This window comes from Xenopus laevis, chromosome 1L (genome assembly GCF_017654675.1).
Source record: "Xenopus laevis strain J_2021 chromosome 1L, Xenopus_laevis_v10.1, whole genome shotgun sequence".
Classification (NCBI taxonomy): Eukaryota; Metazoa; Chordata; class Amphibia; order Anura; family Pipidae; genus Xenopus; species Xenopus laevis.
The window spans coordinates 85,795,055-85,816,099 of NC_054371.1; the positions used below are offsets into that span (position 1 = coordinate 85,795,055).

General features: G+C 35.6%; 1 protein-coding gene across 1 annotated transcript in view; it reads left to right on the plus strand.

Annotated features, from left to right (window-relative positions):
• Positions 1-21,045, plus strand: part of adamts3.L (ADAM metallopeptidase with thrombospondin type 1 motif 3 L homeolog) — a 114,244-nt gene that overhangs the window by 33,184 nt on the left and 60,015 nt on the right. Inside the window, exon 4 of the mRNA XM_041591049.1 lies at positions 11,103-11,253. Coding sequence (XP_041446983.1) covers positions 11,103-11,253 — 151 coding nt within the window. The remainder of the gene's footprint in view (positions 1-11,102; positions 11,254-21,045) is intronic.

Here is a 21,045-nt window from a genome sequence, read left to right on the forward strand (position 1 = left end):
ACTTAGCCACTTTGTACTAAGTGTCACAACATGGTTCCCCCAACCGGAGTGCGGGACCTATTAGCCTGCACCTCTGGTGGAGGAAACATTATTTTTATGATAGGTGCCTTTTAAGTACAGGGTTCCCTTGTGCTGTGCTCAACACCTTGGGACAAATGCATCACTAAAGGGGTTGTTCACCTTTAAATTAATGTTTAGTATGATGTAGAGAGTGATATTCTGAGAAAATGTACAAATGTGTTTCATTATTATTTGTGGTTTTTGAGTTATGTAAGTTTTTTATTCAGCAGCTTTCCAGTTTGAAATTTTAGCAATCTGGTTGCTAAGGTCTAAATTACCATAGCAACCATGCACTAAAGATACTGGATTGTAAATAGGAGAGGACCTGAACAGAAAGATTCATTTGAAACTGGAAACTATACAAAATGAGCCAATGGAAAAGTTGTTTAGAAATAGCCATTTTTTAAGAAACTAAAAGTTAACCTAAAGGTAAACCACCCTTTTAAATCCATTACATGTTTTTTTCTGTTTTCTGCAGGGAGGAGACAGCAGTAAGAATGCTATTTTTAATTTTTTGTACACACTTTTATTTGTTTTCCTTAGGTTTTCATGATAAGTACTACTTGTTAAATCAACATCTCCTTTAAGAACTATGAAAACGAACTTATTATTTAAAACAACATACAAATAAAATTAATAATTGGTTTGTACTCTCGACACATTTTAAGTTTACGAACTTTGCAAACCAAAAAAATACTGACCCACAATTTTTTCAAAATATAACTTGTGCCAATAGTTCATGCTCCTTAACTTTGCTTGTGTATGAGGAGCTTATGATGACCGGCTTCTAGTAAAAAGAATCCTTTTTTTCTGTAGTGTAATTAGATGTTTGTTGGCTGGCTGCCATTTAAAGAACTGGTGGCATAAAAACCAATTTTAGCACACATTTGACACCACTTACCAGCAATGGAAAACATTTCCAATTCAATGGGATATAAAATAATTGTGTTGCAGAATTCCAGAATCAAATAACCAAACATAGAAAGCGTAAAAATTCCAATTAGCATATGTTAATTCTTTCAAGAAATGGATACCTTAATGAATGGAATAATATTTGAATTGAAATAATGGGTGGCATCTGCATTACAGCTGCTTTATGGAATCTAATACATTTTCAAATGTCTATTTTCTGCCTTTACATTCCTTTACCAAATTAAAATAGGTACTCTTTTTTTTATAACATTTATGGGGTTATTTAATAAAACTTGAATTTTTCTGGTCAGGCTTTTTGGGGCAAAAACTCACATTATTCGTGAAAAAAAAACCTCACATTTTTCGAGATTTATTATACCCCAATGCTACAAAAAGGCCAAATCTGAACATCCACCATCTCAAACTTGTCGAAGTCATGTATAAATCAATGGGAGATGTCCCTATCCTAATTTGAAGATATTGTGGGTTGCTCTGAGTTTAGCCCGATAATCTGGAAAATTCTGGGTTTTTGGGCAAAAAACACGAAAAAATCGAGTGATTCGTGTTTTCGCACTAATTTATCGAGTTATTCCGATCCAAATTATTTTAATGATAAATGAGGCAATATCGTGGATGGGTGTTTGGTTGAGCTTTTTTTATTAAAATTATTAGAACAAAATATCAAATTTTAGTAAATAACCCCCTTAATGTTTATAAGGGCTCTGCTAATTTCTCTTTTGCTCCCGTCATGCACCCCTGGAACATGCAGTTTAACTCTAGATACAGTAAAGTACTGCACTGAATAAACAAGGCAGATCAAAAAGTCATTACTGAATGTGTCTTCTGTGTTTCACTCCTTCAAAATACACTTTCATATTCAGTCTAAGCACCACAGTCAATAGGAACTTTGATTCAGGTTACAAGGATTAACCTGTAAGGAGACTATTTCATTTACCTGTTTACATCTGTGCATCTACAGTATGTCCCTGTACATTAAAATAATACTAGGGCCCACTGTTTTAATGCTCAATATTGCCTTTCATAGCAGCAATCTAAAGGGTATGTTTAAAAGCAGAGAATTTATGCATGTTTTATTTTCTGCTGCAAATGTAGAAACCTTAATTTGTGTACACTCAGACGGTGCTGAAAGCCAGTGTCATTATCTAGTGCATTGTCTCTATTCTTTATTACATAGTTTAAAATATATAAAAAAAGTTAGATATTAGAAATATGGAAACAAGTAAAACAGGAAAAATAAAATTATTAAAAAAAAAGTCTATTTGTGGAGAACTATTTGAAAACAACTGAACTAAAAAAGGTATTTGGAAGGAGAACAACCCCTTTAAAGGGGACATGTCACCCTAAGAAATAATTCCAAATGATTTTTTATGGTGCTAGTCAGGCAAAATAAACTTGACTTACACTCACACAAACTGTACAATCAAATAAAAATCTTGCTTCCGCCAGCCTCAGAATTCCCAATCACAGCAAGCAGGCAGGGGAGATGTTGCACACTGTTATTAAGGCATGCTTTGCATCATCCCAAAATATGGTTTATGTGCCAGAATTAGGACTTGATAAGCATGCCCATGCACAGGAAACACATACTGTAATATAGAATGAGGGGAATAAGAGAAGTGCAGTGATATCTATGAAATGTAGAATGGAAAGTGAAAGTAACTGCCAGTCTGAGTAGCGGTGTATGGCTGACAACTGGGATTTTTAAAATAACAGGTATGGATGTTTAGGTTTCATTTTTAATTTGAAAATTCCCTTTATTATACAGCTTTTTATGTTGTCGTGTTCCAAGGCATTTGCCATGGTCTAGGCAGAGGGACAGTCCCAAAAGAGTTGCAAAGCTGTTTCCTTTTGGATGATGCACCAGGGGCAAAGTTTGTACTTGTACAGGTTTTGGGCATGATTGTAAGTCCTGAGAAAGTCCTCCTTAGATAGAGATGTAGGCAGTATTCTTGTGCATGTTGGTAAGCTTGCTGGAAGACAAATTGATGAGCTTGAAGATTTTTTTTTTGGTTTCTACAACTCTGGCTTGACTCCCTTGATATGGTGTTCCATTACAAACTTTATAACGTCCAAGTGGTAGGAGCTGGTATTGTGGAATGTGTTTTCATATATTGCTGAGTTTCTAACTTTGACTTCTGCGGTGCTAGCTTTTAGCAGCAAACTATTGTGCCTGATCTTTATATTATACCACTGGGGAGTAATGAACCAGAATGCAAACAATTTAACTGGTTGTTTAGGTTCAATAAATTGAGACTCATCTAAACTATCAAGCTACTTAACTTTGTTAAACATAGCACTTTTGCCAAAATATCTGGAGTTTAGGGCAGAGATACACACGCTCAGATTAGGGAAGATTAGTCGCCCGGCGATGAATCGCCTCTTCTTCTTGTCTACTAATTTCCTTGAACTGCCTCCCGCCGACTAGAATCCATTTCGCCAGCGGAATGACACTCAGAGCGCCGGCCAAAGTTTCCTCGTGAGGCAACTCAACCCGAGCGTGTGTCTCTGCCCTTACCTCAAAGTTTGTATTCTACAGCATTGTATCTTCCACATTAGATATGAATAAGATTACGAAAGTATCTGGCAAGCAGAGACCCCAAAATAAAAATAGTGCATACAAATTGAAGTCTTCAGCCAGAGAACCATATATTTGTGGAAAGTACACAATCTGCCAAATCAAAAATGGGTAAATAAGGTTTACTACTCTAAAATACCAAACTGCAAAGCAATGCTAAACTTTTTCATGGTTTTATGAAAATTTTTACACCATTATTTATTCCATATTCTAATTTACCAACAGTAACATCCTAAATATGAACACCAGGGCTCTTCTGAACAGTTTGATGACCAGTATGCCCCAAATAAAAATAGTGTATATGAATTTTCATCACTTATACTGTGGGTGCTGCAAATTAAGCAACCTGTTTACATCCTGTTATAAAACCCCCCTAACAGTACAAAACTCCCAGAAACCTAATATTCTTGCAAAGTACACATTCTGACAAATCCAAAAGGGGTAAATATGTCTTTCTACTCCAAATGACCAAACTGCAGAGCTACACTAAGGGGCCTATTTATTATTCTGTGTAAAAAAATTAGCATTTCTTTAAAAAGATGTGTAAAATAAATGGTGAATTTATACACGTGTGTTATTTTACGCCATGAGAACACCAGATTTGCCGCCGTTATTTTACAGTGATTGCGGCAGAAGTTGCTCAGAGAAAAAAAAGAATTACGCTATTTTTACGTGTTTTTGTGTTTTTTTTTAACACAAATTATTTCATTTTATAGTTTTTTACACCATATAATAAATTTGCCCCAAATTGTAGTGTGTTTATGAAACTTGTACAAATGGCTTCAAGCTTGCGTTTTTCACCATCATACACCTCATGTATCCTAATCTACCAATACAAAACATCCTTACCTTAATATGAACACCAGGCTCTGTTAGAACAGTTTGATACTTAATATAAATAGATCAGATGTTTCCAGACAATAAAACCAAAGCAAATTGTTTACCCTAGTGTGCAGGCAGTCTGGAGAGGGCCCCTACATCCAGAGGAGGGTCACCATCATGTACAGGATTACATGGGGAGGCACACTGGGAGGAGACATGTTGTTTCCATGTGCCTTCTGCTACCGTAAGCCTCTGGGCAATTGGGCCCAAGAGCCCACTCCTTTGTCCAGTGGTGCTGCAGAATATATAATCGATGTGCTGTGGCACTTAGAGCATTTTAGAAACACATATGGGTCAATGTATCATGCACTAAGCATTGTCTTTATCCTGTGCTTATACATTGTAGTATCAACCCTGTTCCTAGAAACCTATCCTTTGTATTTTACTTTCTTTTGTGTGTGCAAAAGTTACCAGTTATTCTGTACATGCATAGCCAATGGTTGTACAACTTGACTCCACCTGTTGATAGCAAAAAGATTTGAGCATCCTGTTTCCCATTAAAACATACATTTTCACATCTGATACAGTATGTCTGTCTGTTTTGTAAGAATATTAGTGTTTACTATTGTTAACCTGTCTTAAAGGCCCTATATGCATAAAAACATACTTTTTATACATTATTACTTGTATACACAGCAATGTAATTGCAATGTTTTGCCTAGTGGCTTATTGCAAGCTAAATATATACATCTATTTTCTTTATTTATCTTAATGAAATGTGAAGGTGCTGTTAACTTATCTTTAGCTTTGCATAATCAACAATTGTCTCCCATATAGATCTTATCACCGCTTAAAGGGCTCCTATTGTGTTTGTTATAATGTTACATAAGGCTGCGGTGTGTCAGTCATTTAGGAAATGTATGTCATCACGGGGCCAATATTCATACCAAGGACAGCTTTTCACTTTGTCTATAGCCTGTATGGTATTCTCCCTTACTAAAGGTGGCCATACACGGGCCGATAAAAGCTGCCGACAGACCGAGTCGGCAGCTTATTGGACCGTGTATGGGGCCCCCCGACAGGCTTCCCCGATCGAGATCTGGCCGAAAGTCGGGCAGATCTCGATCGGATGGGACTAAAAATCCAGTCGGATCGCGCCCGCATCTGTTTGTTGATGCGGTCCCACGATCCGACTGCCCGTAAAGCCACCGTTAGGATCCGATCGTTGGGCCCTAGGGCCCACGATCGGATCAGCTTGACATTTCCCACTTCAAGGTGGGCATATCGGGGAGAGATCCGCTCGTTTTGGCGACATCGCCGAATGAGCGGATCTCTCCGTGTATGGCCACCTTAAGCTCAATTATAAAAATGTTACCTTTAACAGTGCTCAAAAGAACATGGTTTCTTTGGGGGACACGGCAGGGTTATATCCATAATTCCCCACTTTTCTCCACCCTGTGATGTCTTGAGTGTGTTGTATTGAAGAATCAACTGAATAATACCCTTGCACACTTGAGCTGTGGTGTTGCTATTAATGTAAAGGTATAATTGGTTTCCTAGCCAGGAGGTGACTGTAGTCTTTTTTACCTTATCCATTTCTCTTCTACCTGCCAGAAATAATTTGTGGCAGGAGGTAATGCCCTGTGTATTTGGTGTATGTGGGCTTAATATACAAAACATATTTCTTAAATCCCACTGTTATTTCAGAAGCCACCTACAATGCCATCGTTACTACAGGTATGGGACCTGTTATCCAGACTGCTTGGGACCTGGGGTTTTTCAGATAATGGATCTTTCTGTAATTTGGGTTCTTCATACCTTGGGTCTACTAGAAAATCACACAAACATTAAATACACCCAATAGGCTGGTTTTGCTTCCAATAAAGATTAATTATATCTTAGTTTGAATTAAGTACCAGGTACTGTTTTATTATTACAGAGGAAAAGGAAAATGTTTTTTAAATTTTGGATTATTTAGATAAAATGGAGCCTATGGGAGCTGGCCTTTCTGTAGTTCGGAACTTTCTGGATAAAAGTTTCTGGATAGAGGTTCCTATACCTGTATACTTTTTTTTCTGGTGTTTTATACTTGGATTTTTCCTACAGAGGCATTATCCACAAAACTATTAGTATAGTTATTATAGTTTCATTTTTACTCATTCATTAGTTATTTCCATAAGCATGCAGGTTAATGGGTTGTTATGATTTTCCTAAGTCATCCAGGTTGTTAGTTATATTCATTTGATATTTTTAGTCACATCATTTCCAATTTAAGTATCAACTCTGAGGCATGAAGATTCTTGTGCTTTAGGTTCTTGTCTGCTTAAACTGTTACCTGTCCCAAAGGTTTCATACAACCCAGAATTTTTGAATGAAAAACTGGGAAGGTTTAGACCACTCACATAAATTACTTTGGCCATACCTGTTTATAACCAGACAACTCAAATCTGCCCTAAATCCTGCTTATTAAAATCATAGCACAGATTAAGTTATTCGTACATGAATAAATACTAAATACTAAAATTATATAAAATTGATCACTGTCATGTCGAAATTTAAATCACAAATAATTTTGACATATATTTTGTTCTTTGAAAGCTCTACTCATTAAACTAGCATTTTAAGAATCTGTCCTTTAATTGGATTCTATATGTTGCGCAATAATAGTTACGGGAAGTAGAATGCTTGAAGAGTATGAAATGTTTATGTTGATTGTGTGCACCCTCAAGGGGATTTTTTATGCCAAAGTATCAACTGTGGACCAAAGAGTTTCTACTGTTTGGGTTAAAAAAGGAAAAAGTAGAAGAAGAAAATTGAAATGCAGGTAACTATGACGCAGCTATTGAACTAAGCACATCTTAGAGCAACAGTGAGGGTGAAAGGTGGCTGTGTTTAAGCAGAATTCTGTGATTTTAGACCAAGCAGTACATTTTGAATGAAAGCACGTTTATTCTGACTCCTTAAGAAGTTTAGACTAGAGAACTGTCTCTAAAACCAGCCCCCCAATCACTTCAGCTGAGTCCCATATGTTTGCCTTGGCAGGCAGCGCTGTCTGCTTGGCTAGCGTTAATGCTGGGATATTAAATTGATGGAACACAGAGCTCTTGATCCTTTTCATTGGGGCTTCTATTTAGGTAATGGTAGGCTAGAGTTCTGTCAGCCACCTGCAATTGTCCAAGTATTAAAAACTGAGTTAAGAAGGGTGAGGTAAAGTAGATGAGAGGAAAATTCCTGAAAACATTTTCTAAACTGATGAGACACAGGAGGCAGATGATCCTTCATTTTTGTTATATGTCTTCAGGGTGGTTTTATGGAAGTCATAATATTTCAAATTCTTAATTATATTTAAAAGTTATCTTTTTTCTCGTAATCCGTTTCAGGTACAATTGTAACGGCAGAAATGTGCACGTAAAATGCCATACATTAAGCACATGCACTAATGTTTATTTTCACTTAGAGGCACATTTATCAAGGGTCGAATTTCGAATTCATCTGAGTTTTTTAAAACTCCCATAAACTCGAAATTTGACCAATCGGAATGTATTAATAAAATCTAATTTTCTAAGCTCGTACGGATTGTATCGACCCAAAAACTCAAATCAAATACAATTTGAATTACAAAAACTCAAATTGTATTTCAAAAACTTTTCTCCAAAAAAAAACTTGAATGTCCGGAAGGCTGCAAACATCACCAAATTGATCTTTGAACCTCTCCCATTGACTTATACAGCAATTCAGAAAGTTTAAGGTGGCGAGTAGTCGAATTTGAGTTCTTAAGGGTCCTGAGTATGATAAATTTCGAAATTCGAATTAAACTCGAATTAAGTTTGGATAATTCACAATTCGATTTTGAGAGTTTGGACCAAAAAATTATTTGAATTTTCACTACGACCCTTAATAGATCTCCCCCTTAATATGCACCTTAATTTGGGCCCACGATCGCATCAGCCCGATATTGCCCACCTCAAGGTGGGCATATCGGAGAGAGATCCGCTCGTTTGGCGACATCACCAAACGAGCGGATCTCTCCGTGTATGGCCATCTTAAAGGTTGATGCTTTTCATTGCATTTAAGATTCTCAAATTGATTATATAAACTCTACGTGGCTTTATCTAATTGCTGGAGACTTTTCATCACTGCGGTAGATGCCTAACATCTCCCCACTGTGCAGAGTCACAAGGGAGCCCTGTATCTAACACCTGTGTTAACAGAGTACAGGGCTTCCTTTGTGCACTGAGCCCATGCATGCACTATTAAACCTACAAACAGTCAAAGTGTGTATGTATCTGTTGTCCTGCCCCCTTGCTGCACCTTTTGTGACCATCCACTATTTGCACTTGCAGTATTTGCCAGAATATTTGGCAGCGGTTGCCTCAGCTGCAGTTATGTTGCAAACATTGCAGTAAAAGAGACAATTCACCTTTACAGGTTACAGGTTAAGCACATTGTTTTAAATCATTTTTCTATTAAGGGCAAATTCCACTGTAGTTAGAAGCAACATCAAGACCTTAGCAGCACTGGGCTTCCAAACCACAGGTTAAGAATCTCTGCTCTAGTTGATGATTAAAGGATGCTTAACACCATGGCCTCCTCCAGATGTGACCCAACAGAACCAAACCATTGGATCCCCCTAAACTGCCTCTGCTGCTGTCCTTGGTTCTACACTAGTGCAGCAGGGTTGGCAGGCACCATCTCATTCTCTTATCTTCTAACAGGAACATGATTTCAACGGCAAACAGTTGCGGGTTGGAGATATAGAGGGGGCCAGATATTAAGCAAGATTTTTTTTCTCATATCATTTTTATGATATTATTATTGTGATTTCTCAACCTATGTTTTCCTACTGCAAGCAGCTCAACCATGCCGTTTGTTAGTAGCACGTTGCAAAAAGATGGCTCACGCTGCTGTCAGCAAGTTAAACTAGGTGAAATCTGCCAGTGACTCATGCTGTGTGTGTGTGTGTTGCTGGCATTTGAGAAAAAGTTTAATATTATGGAAAAATTTAAATATGCAGAAAAGTCAGTGTTACTCAAGTAAAGAATTTGGTTTTATATTACATGGTACAAAACATATTCTGCAGATCACTGTGTCCACATAGTCCCCGTTAATGCATAATAAAATGAAATGGCTTTTGCAGACAATGGCTTGAATCTGCCAGTAAAGTAAAATATTCATTTGTTAGCATGGCAACCATTGGTGAAAAGTTTATTTTGCTAAGAAGGGTGACATGCAATATACTGGCAAGCAGAAACAGCGTGCAAGACTAAAACGACCTTACAGGAATGGAAAGATGACCATGAGGCAGTGTCTTTTTCCAGATTCTCATTCAAGGCTCAATGATTTTGGCTATTGGGATAACGCTAAAGAAAAGAATAAAGTCCATAGTAGCTATGGTTGGACAAATTACATAACATATAAGAAATGTGCTACTCATAAAAAAGGAGTAAATGATGGAAACAGATGACTTTATTATTTCACTGAAGGCTTAGTCATACTGTTAGGCTAGTTGACCTTAAAGAAACTTTTAGAATGAACTAGGCAAAACATGTGGTTTGGCACTCAAGTAAACAAAATATTCTTATTGCAAGTGTAGCATCCTGTAAAATCTAAATGAGAGGAATATTAACCATGTGCTTCCCAGGTCAGATTGTATTAATTGTTTTGCTGGTGGTATAATTAAGAAATTAGGGTTATTGCCTACATATCAGGCTTCAGAATTTATAAATGTCTATTATCAGAATTTTCCATTTTAAAAACATAATAAAACTCAGAAGTAAGGACTGGATTATAAATTATATGTAGTTTATTTTATCATTCTTTGCAAAATGAAGTCAGTTAATCAGAAATCCTACTTGGTGTTATCTGCTAAGTGGGATACCATGAATCAAGTGATAATCGTTTGCCGTATTCTGAAGTAAAACCTTTTTGCAACTCAGTGGTATTCCCCAAACAGCTAATCAAGGAAACAAAATTGGTCCTCTGTAGCTGCTTCAACTTTTTTCCTGTAAAACCAGTAGCCTTCCTTACTGCCTAGTTGAGCACCTCTGACTCCAGTCATTAAATAATTGGAATAACAGAGACAGCATGTAGTACAATTCATTAGATTTTTCTTCAGAGAAGCTGTAATAAAAGCAGGCCATGTTACACATTTGGTGTATAAGAAATTCAGAGAATTTGGGGCACACCACAGGACTGCAAGTGTAGAACAATTTTGGTTTTACTTTTTAATGAAGTGGAACCATAATAATTATATTGACCAGGTTTTAGGGCTGGTGGCACACCAAGAACTCAGCAGTGCTCACATAGAAAACCGCTGCATCAAATTTGGGACATTTATAGGTAGTTCTCCCTTGGCATGCTTAGTTATGCCCTGACACATCCAATCTTAAACTTCTATATGAGTCTGTGATTTAGGTCCTGGAATTGGCACTACTGAGGGATATAATTTAGTAAATGATTGAAGGTGGGGAATGGAGTTTGGACTTCCCAATTTCTTCCTAAGAGCACAACAGAAGTCAAAAAACCATATGCAGTAGGGTTGAGGGTGTGATATGGCAAAACATGCTGTAGTATATTACCTAGAATAATGTTCACTACAATGAAAACTGGGTGTGTCATGTTGCACCACGATCAGATAAGAATAAAGGCTTGGCAAACAACAGCAGAAACAAGTTTAATAAAAAGTAAAACTATTTTGTCACTTTTACAATAGGCTGGAATGATAAGAACAAAGGAAGAAGAATATTATATTGAACCACTGGAACGAGGTAAACAGAAGGATGAAGAAAATGGAAGATTACATGTTGTTTACAAAAGATCCACTGCAAAGCAGATTCCTACTGATGACTCTCACCGTTCCTCAGGTAAGTGCATATAGGCAACTAAAACTACATTACATTTGCAAGAGAATTTTTCAGTGAGAGCATTTCTACTAGTACTACATCAGACATTGTGCTATCATCTAGCATACATGTAATAAAACTGTGTATATAATGCTGTCTAGGGAAAACGTGTTTTCCCTACGCGATTGTTGTATTGGTCAGAATCAAGTGTAAAGACAGTAGCCAAGACTCATTGGAAACTAATTGTGCATCATCAGGTCTGCTATTTCTCGAGAGAGAGAGAGAGAGAGAGAGAGTAATGTTACTATGCCATGATGCTTTCTGAATTGCTAAACTACAACTCCCATCATGTTTAAGCCTTTGATAATATGTTTGAGAATATTTGATGCTGAAGTCAAGTTATATTTGGATTCTAACATGTTGGTTGTATTTTAATAAACATAAGTATACCAATAGCTGATTTCTGGCAATAAGGTCATTGCGGTACTATATAGATTTTACAGCTAAGGACAAAACATTCCGCAAGTCAGAACATGTGCTGCCTAGATTTCAGAAAGAAATGGAAACTATGTAGAACATAAAATAAATTTTATTAATCAACAAATGTATCTAAATTCCCTTTGTCTACTATTTTGAAAAACAACTACCTATATTAACATAAGAAGGTATACACACACAAATACAGACACACCCATTTGTTAATACATTTGTACAAAAAGGCAACACAAGACAAATACAGACATCTGTCAGGTGCATATGTTGTGAATACTGTATATATAGCAGCCATAAAAATGGTATAAATAAATACAATGTATTATCCAGATACCTCCAAAGTAGAAAAATGCCATTTTACAAAAAATCCCATTAAATAATTCTTAATTTTTGACCAATTTATTATTTCTTATAAGATGGCACATTGTTATTGATCTTAACTGAAGTAGTGCAGCAGAATGGTGTAATGCTAATTGCAAATTGTTTATGTGTTCTCTTAAGGTAAACAATGTAGTATATACAGTTTGGCTCAAGTACACATATTGGAACTGGAATTAAACTTTTTTTGTACAGGTTTCTTATGCACTATTTTGCATTCCACTTATAGGGGTAATTTTCTAACAATTAAATTTCGATTTTTTTCCTATGAATATCAAAAAAATTGTGGTTTTCTAATTTTTAAAAGTTCTTAAAAATTTGAGATTTATTAAGTGTAAAAAACACTAATACAAAACTTCACCAGGTAAAAGCTGTTGAGGTCCTATAGAAATCAGTGGGAGCTGTACTGATCCTATCGGACCTTTCTAAATCAGTTTGGACTTTTAGAGGTTTTTGTATTTTTTTCCGCTATGAATTGTCCGAAAAAAATTTGTATTCTTGGTGCATTGTTCAACATAATTTTCAGTTCTTACTTTTTTATTCAGATTTTTTAGTAAATCTCCCGACGTTAGTAGTTTTTGAGTTTAGTCGTGGTTTCAAAACTGCAAAATTTTACAGTGATTCTGAATATTTGCAAATGGTGAAATGCAGAATTTCACCTCAAATCCATACCTGGATACTTTCACTATTCTTCAATAATATATGGATCAGGATTCTTGTTTGCAGAATTTCACCTCAAATCCATACCTGGATACTTTCACTATTCTTCAATAATATATGGATCAGGATTCTTGTTTGCAGAATTTCACCTCAAATCCATACCTGGATACTTTCACTATTCTTCAATAATATATGGATCAGGATTCTTGTTTGCAGAATTTCACCTTAAATCCATACCTGGATACCTTCACTATTCTTCAATAATATATGGATCAGGATTCTTGTTTTCAATAGTCTTTATTAAAGTTTGCTCTGGAACAAGACCATTTTTTAGTCATGAATGATTTGATTCATGGAACTTAATTATCATTGCATTAGGAAAGTGCTGGTTACATGTCACACCAAGTCTACTAAGGCATTATGGTTTGTCAGAACTGCCAGCCATGAGTTTAAGCCCCAAGATAAAGTCATTTTTTTGTCAGTGCCTAGGGTGATAATGCCCCTGTACAATGTAGGAAAATCCCCAAATCAAACAGCATTGTCAATATTACTTTAAAACACACAGAAAAACTGTTTTCCTTACTTATTTAGGGATTAGATTATTAACATATTTAGCACAGATGTCTATATATCAGGGAACAACTATGTGGATATTTGTTTATAGTCATTATTTCCCAGCAAATTGAGGGCTTTATCACATCGCACTTCCTTTTGGGGTTTTCATTTCCTCCATGAACTGCATGCTTGTGTATTGTGTGAGGTTGTCATGACGCTAGATACTGGTGTCTTTGTCACAGGTGGGGATTATGCACAAGTGAGGGATGATTCTGGTGTTGTTCCTGGTTGCTTGGGAATGCAAGACATAGGAGCAGAAACTAAAACAATAGAACTGCTGGGCTACTAATGATTCCCTAGGGATATCAGCGATTCTTTGTTAGCTCCAAGCATTAACTTCAAACCAATTGGTGACCTTGCCTTTTTAGAGAAGATTCCTTAGTTTCTGACCTAATGTGTTCTTATGAGCAATAACAGAACTATTGAAAGAATAACACAGATTGTTCATTTAAAGAGGAACCCTTGAAATGCTCATGAAATACCCAGCAATGGTTTTCCTTTAAAATTGTTCAGTTTATAGAAAAGAATAAAGTTTACTTTAACAAGCAAATGAGAAGTCTTGAACTGTAGAGGGCCCTTAGCAAGGCATATACTGATTTTGTTAGTGTGAACTTAAATGTGCTGCACCACTCAATTCCGCAATGAGTGTTTTTATATTCCTGTGGGTAGAGGTATTGGTTAACTCATTCAATGGTATGTGGTGGAAAACACTGGAGTTTAACACATGGCACATGTAGGCTCCAATTTACAATTAAAAATTGGTATTTCACCTTTATGTTAACTTTTCTTATGTTATATAATGTTCTATTTTTAACTTTGCTATTGGTCTTTTTATTTTTTACAGTTTTTAGTTATTTGCCTTCCTATTCTACCTCTTCAAATGGGGGTTAAATGATGGTCACTGACCCCGCAGCCAAAAAGCTATTTATCTGTAAGGCTACAGTTTTATTGTTATTGTTACATTTTATTAATTATACCTATTTAATTTCCCTCCAATACTTATTCCAGGATCTCATTCGAACCACTGCCTTATGGAAAATGAGACCCTAGCAATCAGATGGCTGCTGAAATACTAAACTCAAACACTTCTAACCAAAAAGCTAAATAACGGAAAAAAAATAAAGATTAATTGCAAATTGTCTTAGAATATCAATGTCTACATCATACTAAAAATTAATTTAATAGTTAACTACCCCTTTAAAGTATAAAGCATGCTGACACATGCTATCAATATAATATCAATAGAAACATGTCAGTATGAAAAATTTAAATTTTACCTGGCAATACACCTTGCCTCTGCCCAACCCCCACATATTAGCTGATTGCTGTTGGTGTTGATGTTTTAAAAGTAAAGTTGTTGTGAAAATACCATGTTTCAGTAATTTTTTATAAGATAGGGTAGTAAAATCATGATTTTTTTTCTCATATTGCCTAGAAGATGTTCTTTATTCTCCCTTAAGAAATAATAGCATTTTACCAGGTCTTTGCTGGTGATTACATTTTAGTACAGGTATGGGATCCATTATCCGGAAACCCGTTATCCAGAAAGCTACGAATTATGGAAAGGCAGTCTCCCATAGACTTCATTATAATGAATTGATCCAAATATTTAAAAAGGATTTCCTTTTTCTCTGTAATAATAAAAACGTACCTTGTAAAAAAACAGCATATTGGGTTTATTTAACATTTCCATAATTTTCTAGTCAATTTAGGGATGAAGATCCAAATTAAAGAAAGATTCATTATCCAGAAAACCCCAGGTCCCGAGCATTCTGGATAACAGGTCCCATAACTAATATTTTGGTCAAAGAGGATGCCTATGTTGAAAATGTTCAGTAATTAAACATTTAAATTTAAGTTTATACGTCTGCAAATTAGGAAAAAAGACCATGCTTTTGAATTTTTCATCCTGCCCCACAGTTTTCCTTTTTTTTTAAAGGTACATATTTTATTGATTTTACAAAACCTAAACAAACACAAAACAACAATGTCATTACAGTGTTTAGCAATACTACATGTAAGTGATATCAGGTCAATCTTAGGCTTTAAGTAACCGGATAGTTCTGTCCCTGTGCCTTGTTTAGTTGGCTGTTAGCCAGTTAAGAGCAAAGTTTAAAATGAATTGAGAAGACACTTAAAATATTCTAAAAACTGGTTACTTCTTATGTTACATCTGATGTGAAACTATGAATTTCCCTTTCGTTCAAAAACGTATAACTTATACATATTATAATACATAATAGAGAAAAAAACACAGTCAACAGATCCACAGCTACCAGTGATTAGTAAATGCAACTGAACAACACAAAGTTGGTTACTAATGGGAAATGGTTACACTGTACCCTCATAGTTTTATACATTTTATTGTTTGTTTTTTTTTAAAAAAACTCCTTTTCCTAATGCTAAAAAATATTATACTTTAGGATGCCCATTTCCATCACCCTTCATTTCCCTCTAGATTAATGAGAAAGCTGTTAGTTTATAAAGCATTTACATAGTAACCACTTGTGTGCTGTAAAATGAATGCAATGGATTTAATATAACTTTAAACAGGCAGCTTATTCATAAAGCTGCTTCATTCACCCTCTCATGAATGAACTTAACCAGATGTTCTTCTGTGCATTACAAGTGTCTTTGCTACTTTGTGTGTCTGTGTTTCAGTGCCCTTACTAGTTTCTCTAGAAACAGAGAAGATATGTGGGGTAATACTGTATGCTCCCCTGCTCCATTAGCGAGCATGTCATGCACTGGTTAACAGTGCAGACTTCAAAACCACTGTGAAAATCTGTCCACATTTAACCCTAATATATATGAACAAACTAGAGATTTCAATGACACATTTTAAATATAATTAAAGACGTTTGGCAGCTAACATTGTGATGAAGAGAGAGACCAACATACACATATATTAAGAGACAAAAAGATTGCCAGATACAGATAATAGAAACATAGAAATAATTAAAAAAAGAGGTGGTTTATTATTTTACAATAACCATGCTTCCACATATTTATATTAGCAGTACAATAACTGCAAGTACCCATAGTTGATTTGTGTGTGTTTTATACATCCATCTATCATGCTGCACTGTTACTGACATTTAGGGGCAGATTTACATAGGGTCGAATATCGAGGGTTAATTAACCCTCGATATTCGACTGCCGAAGGTAAATCCTTCGACTTCGAATATCGAAGTCGAAGGATTTACCGCAAATAGTTCAATCGAACGAAAAATCGTTCCATCGAACGATTAAATCCTTCGAACCGTTCGATTCGAAGGATTTTAATCCATCGATCGAACAATTTTTCTTCAACCAAAAAAAGCTTACAAAGCCTATGGGGACCTTCCCCATAGGCTAATATTGAGGTTCGGTAGGTTTTAGATGGCGAAGTAGGGGGTCGAAGTTTTTTTTAAAAAGACAGTACTTCGACTATCGAATGGTCGAATAGTCGAACGATTTTTAGTTCGAATCGTTCGATTCGAAGGTCGAAGTAGCCAATTCGATGGTCGAAGTAGCCAAAAAAAACATTTGAAATTCAAAGTTTTTTTTATTCTATTCCTGCACTCGAACTAAGTAAATGTGCCCCATAATGTTGTGTTAATAATATATCAACATATTAGTGTTACCATCATAATATCACATTCCCTGTTTTCCTCTGAGAAGCTCTATTATTCCTGTAAGAGGCTAAGCTGTTTAATTGTTGTTGTACGATGACCCCAATCACCATAGTGGTTAGCTCTGGCTTTTACAACCTATTGCAGCAAGATTTCTTTGAACATTATTCATGCCAACAGAGGTCAGATAGAGGATCATTTTAGTGGTACTAAACCCACCATTTAATCTGTTCTTTCCTGTGGGAAATCAGGTCAAAGAACAGACATGTCATATACAAGTGTTATACATTCTTAGTTCTTCACTGACAATGCTGTTCTCATGCAATGCTTAAGAAACATTGAACAGTTTGCTTTTATTGCAGGGGCAATCACCATATTAATTAATTCACAGGGCCTCTGCTAGCTTTAAAGAAACTTCAATGAAGTTATTTACTAAAACTCAAGTTTATATCATCTTTTTATTAAACCAAGCTCGACCAAACTCCCATCCACGATTTTATCTTATTTAATAAAATAACTTGAAAAGTCAGGTCGGGAAAAAACTAGATAAAATGGAGTGAAAACTTGAATCGTATGAATTTTTCAGATTTGACGGTTATTACCCGAAAAACCCCAATTTTTTTTGATTATCGGACGAACCCCACCACAGATCACGATATCTTTAAAATATAAAAGGGACATCTGCCATTGACTTCTACATGATCTCGAGAGGTTTGAGATGGCAGATTTTCGAGTTCTGACTTTTAGCAGCTTCAGGGTATAATAATCTCGCAAAATTCTATTTTTTTCCTCTACAAATTTGTTTTTGCCCAAAAAACCTGAACCACAAAAAAAATCGAGGTTTAGTTGATAACCTCCAAATGTTGCCCAAAACAACTCCAGTCACACTTATTTTAATGACCAAACTACTATTAAAGCCTAAGCTACTGGGAAACTATGAAATTAAGAACTTAATTTAGATGGGGCACATACCACATGGCAACTATCATGACCATATAATCTTTTTTTCTTTTTAAAACATGTATAATGTTAAGGATTATAGGATTATAAAGGAATTAAAGGCTCTTATGTCAAGCAACATGACAAACCCCTGTTTTTATTATGCTTAATGGTGTTTAAAATTTCTTATGCACCGATCCCCAGTACTCTGAACCCAAAGCTGAAAAAGGAAGGGGAGGAGACAGAGGAGATTAACTAGAGGACCTAGGGGTGCCTGCTATGAAAATCCGGCCCTGAAAACATGGAAAGCAATTGGAAAAACTCTTTATGAACAATCTGAAAACAACAGAACTGAATAAGTGTTAGATAGAGGAACAACCCCTTTAAGGCAAATGAAGTCTCGTACAATAATTAATTATTCTGAATATTTATGCTCAGAAGTTTACCTACCACATTGAGATACTGTTAATAAAAGCAGATGATTTAACAAAGTTGCATGAATGCTATTTCACATCTGGTTCACAGGTGTCATGGGCATTTTAATACTAGTCACAGTTCACCATATATCATGTCATGTTTTAGGTATTTGGCTGAAACATATAAGTAGGGCAAAAGACATGATGGAAAGATGTGGATATAACTGCACTTTGATGGCGGGGTTGGTGCTGAAATTCTTTTGTAATGCTATATTATTATTATTATACTGATTCATAATAAATTCCTGTTATCTTTACTATATTACTGCTAATCTGCATATCCGAATCCTGGTATATCCCTTATAGGGCATGCATGTTATTCATGATGGAGGTTCAGGATATGCTGCAAGTTCAGGGTATGCTACACTATACATAGATTTGTTTTACTGCTTGTATTTTAGCTGCTCAGCTATTGAAATTGATGTAGTAATAATTAGTAATTATTGGGTAACAATGTAACATGGATGACATGGGTGTCATCCAAAGCATTATATGAACAGAAATTGAAGTCTCACAGAATGACAGGCCACCAATCTTTGGCAGTGGCTTGAATAATTTCTTATATAGCTCTCATTTAGGTAGCTCATATTGTTAAATGTTATAGTTTTCATAGCAAACATTATATTTAAAGAAAGGGCACAGTGAGAGCTGTGAAGATGTGTAATTCTCTCCCTGAATCAATTGTACAGGCTGATACATTAGATAGCATTAAAAAGGATTTGGATGGCTTTTTAGCAAGTGAGGGAATACAGGGTTATGGAAGATAGCTCATAGTACAAGTTAATCCAGGGACTAGTCCATTTTGGAGTTAGGAAGGAATTTGTTCCCCCTCTGAGGCAAATTGAAGAGGCTTCAGATGGGTTTTTTTGCCTTCCTTTGGATCAACTATCAGTTAAAAGATTGAACTTGATGGATGTGCGTCTTTTTTCAACCTAACTTACTATGTTACTATGTTACATTATTTCTATATAATCTACAGTAAACTACAGTAAAAACCCCCTATTTTACATTTTTCAGGGGACCTAGAAAAAATGGTGTTATATCAGGGAGAATGTGCAATACTATCAGGACAGTATAGAAATCCTGCTAGTTAGTTACAACATGTAATAAACCCTAATCCTAAAGCTTATTAAGACTCATTGTTGCAGGCTGTATTCTTTTATAGTGAATAGGACAAAGGCATCTGTTATAAATATAGTAAATTGAGTCTTAGCAGACTAATGTTTCAGTTGCTGTATTATAAAAAGCAGGGGCCTCAGTACTGAAAACTTGCATTTTATAATCTACTAAATTAGCCAGTAAGAGATATCACCGACCCTAAATTTTCTAGTTTTCATCTGTAGTTAACATAGTACAGAGACTGTCAGAGAAAAGAGCAATTTATTACTTCAAAAATCAGTTGCTGGTGAACACTCTAACCAGGCTGGAGAATTTATAATGCAGTGTTTACATTAGTAAGTGTGTGTCATTGGGAGTCATTTGTGTCATTTATGAGTGGCAGCCATGTGCTTAATGAACACCTACTGACCTTTTGGAAAATATTTTCTGATTCACCCAGTAAAGCACAAATTAACATGGTATGTGTCACTGCATTTACCAAAGCATTAGGAGATAAGGTTTAGCTTGACCATTAGTCAGCAATATAGGTATTCTCACTGCAAAACTATGAAAAACTTTATGTTCTTGCTGTGTTTCCTTTCAGAAGGAAACTGATATTATTTTCTAATTATGGGAAAATACCGTAGACAGAGTAATAGGATCTATTATCCAATGCATGCTTTGATAAAGGGCTTTTGTGCAATTAACATGGTAGGGGGCAGATTTACTAAGCTCGAGTGAATAGTTCGAATAAAGAAATATTCGAATTTCGAAGTATTTTTTTGGGTACTTCAACCATCGAATTGGTCAAATTCGATCGAAACGAATGATTCGAACGATTCAAAAAAAAAATCGTTCGACCATCCGATAATCGAAGCACTGTCTCTTAAAAAATGTTTTGACTTCATACTTCGCCAGATTATAGCTACCGAAGTCCAATGTTAACCTATGGGAACCTTCCCCAGCACTTTTCTACGTTTTTTTTTAACGAATAAAAATCCTTCAATCGATCGCTTAAAGTCGTTCGAATCATTCGATCAAACAATTTTTATTCGATTGAAGCTTTTGTGCTAAATCCTTCGAATTCGAATTCGAAGGATTTTACTTCGACGTTTTTTTAACCCTCGAAATTTGACCCTTAGTAAATCTGCCCCTATGTGTCACTACATTTACCAAAGCATTAGGAGATAAGGTTTAGCTTGACCATTAGTCAGCAATATAGGTATTCTCACTGCAAAACTATGAAAAACTTAAACTATAAATGTTCTTGCTGTGTTTCCTTTCAGAAGGAAACTGATATTATTTTCTAATTATGGGAAAATAGCGTCGACAGAGTAATAGGATCTTTTATCCAATGCGTGCTTTGATAAAGGGCTTTCGTGGCCCAAATCATGGCAGCTTAATATTATCCAAGATGTATAATCTATGCTGAATTTATTAGTTACAAAGTATTCATTTGTTATTACACATGAACAGGATAGCCTTCATGAATAGATACATTTTGATTTGAACAATACACTGAGGGGAGAGGCATTGCTGAC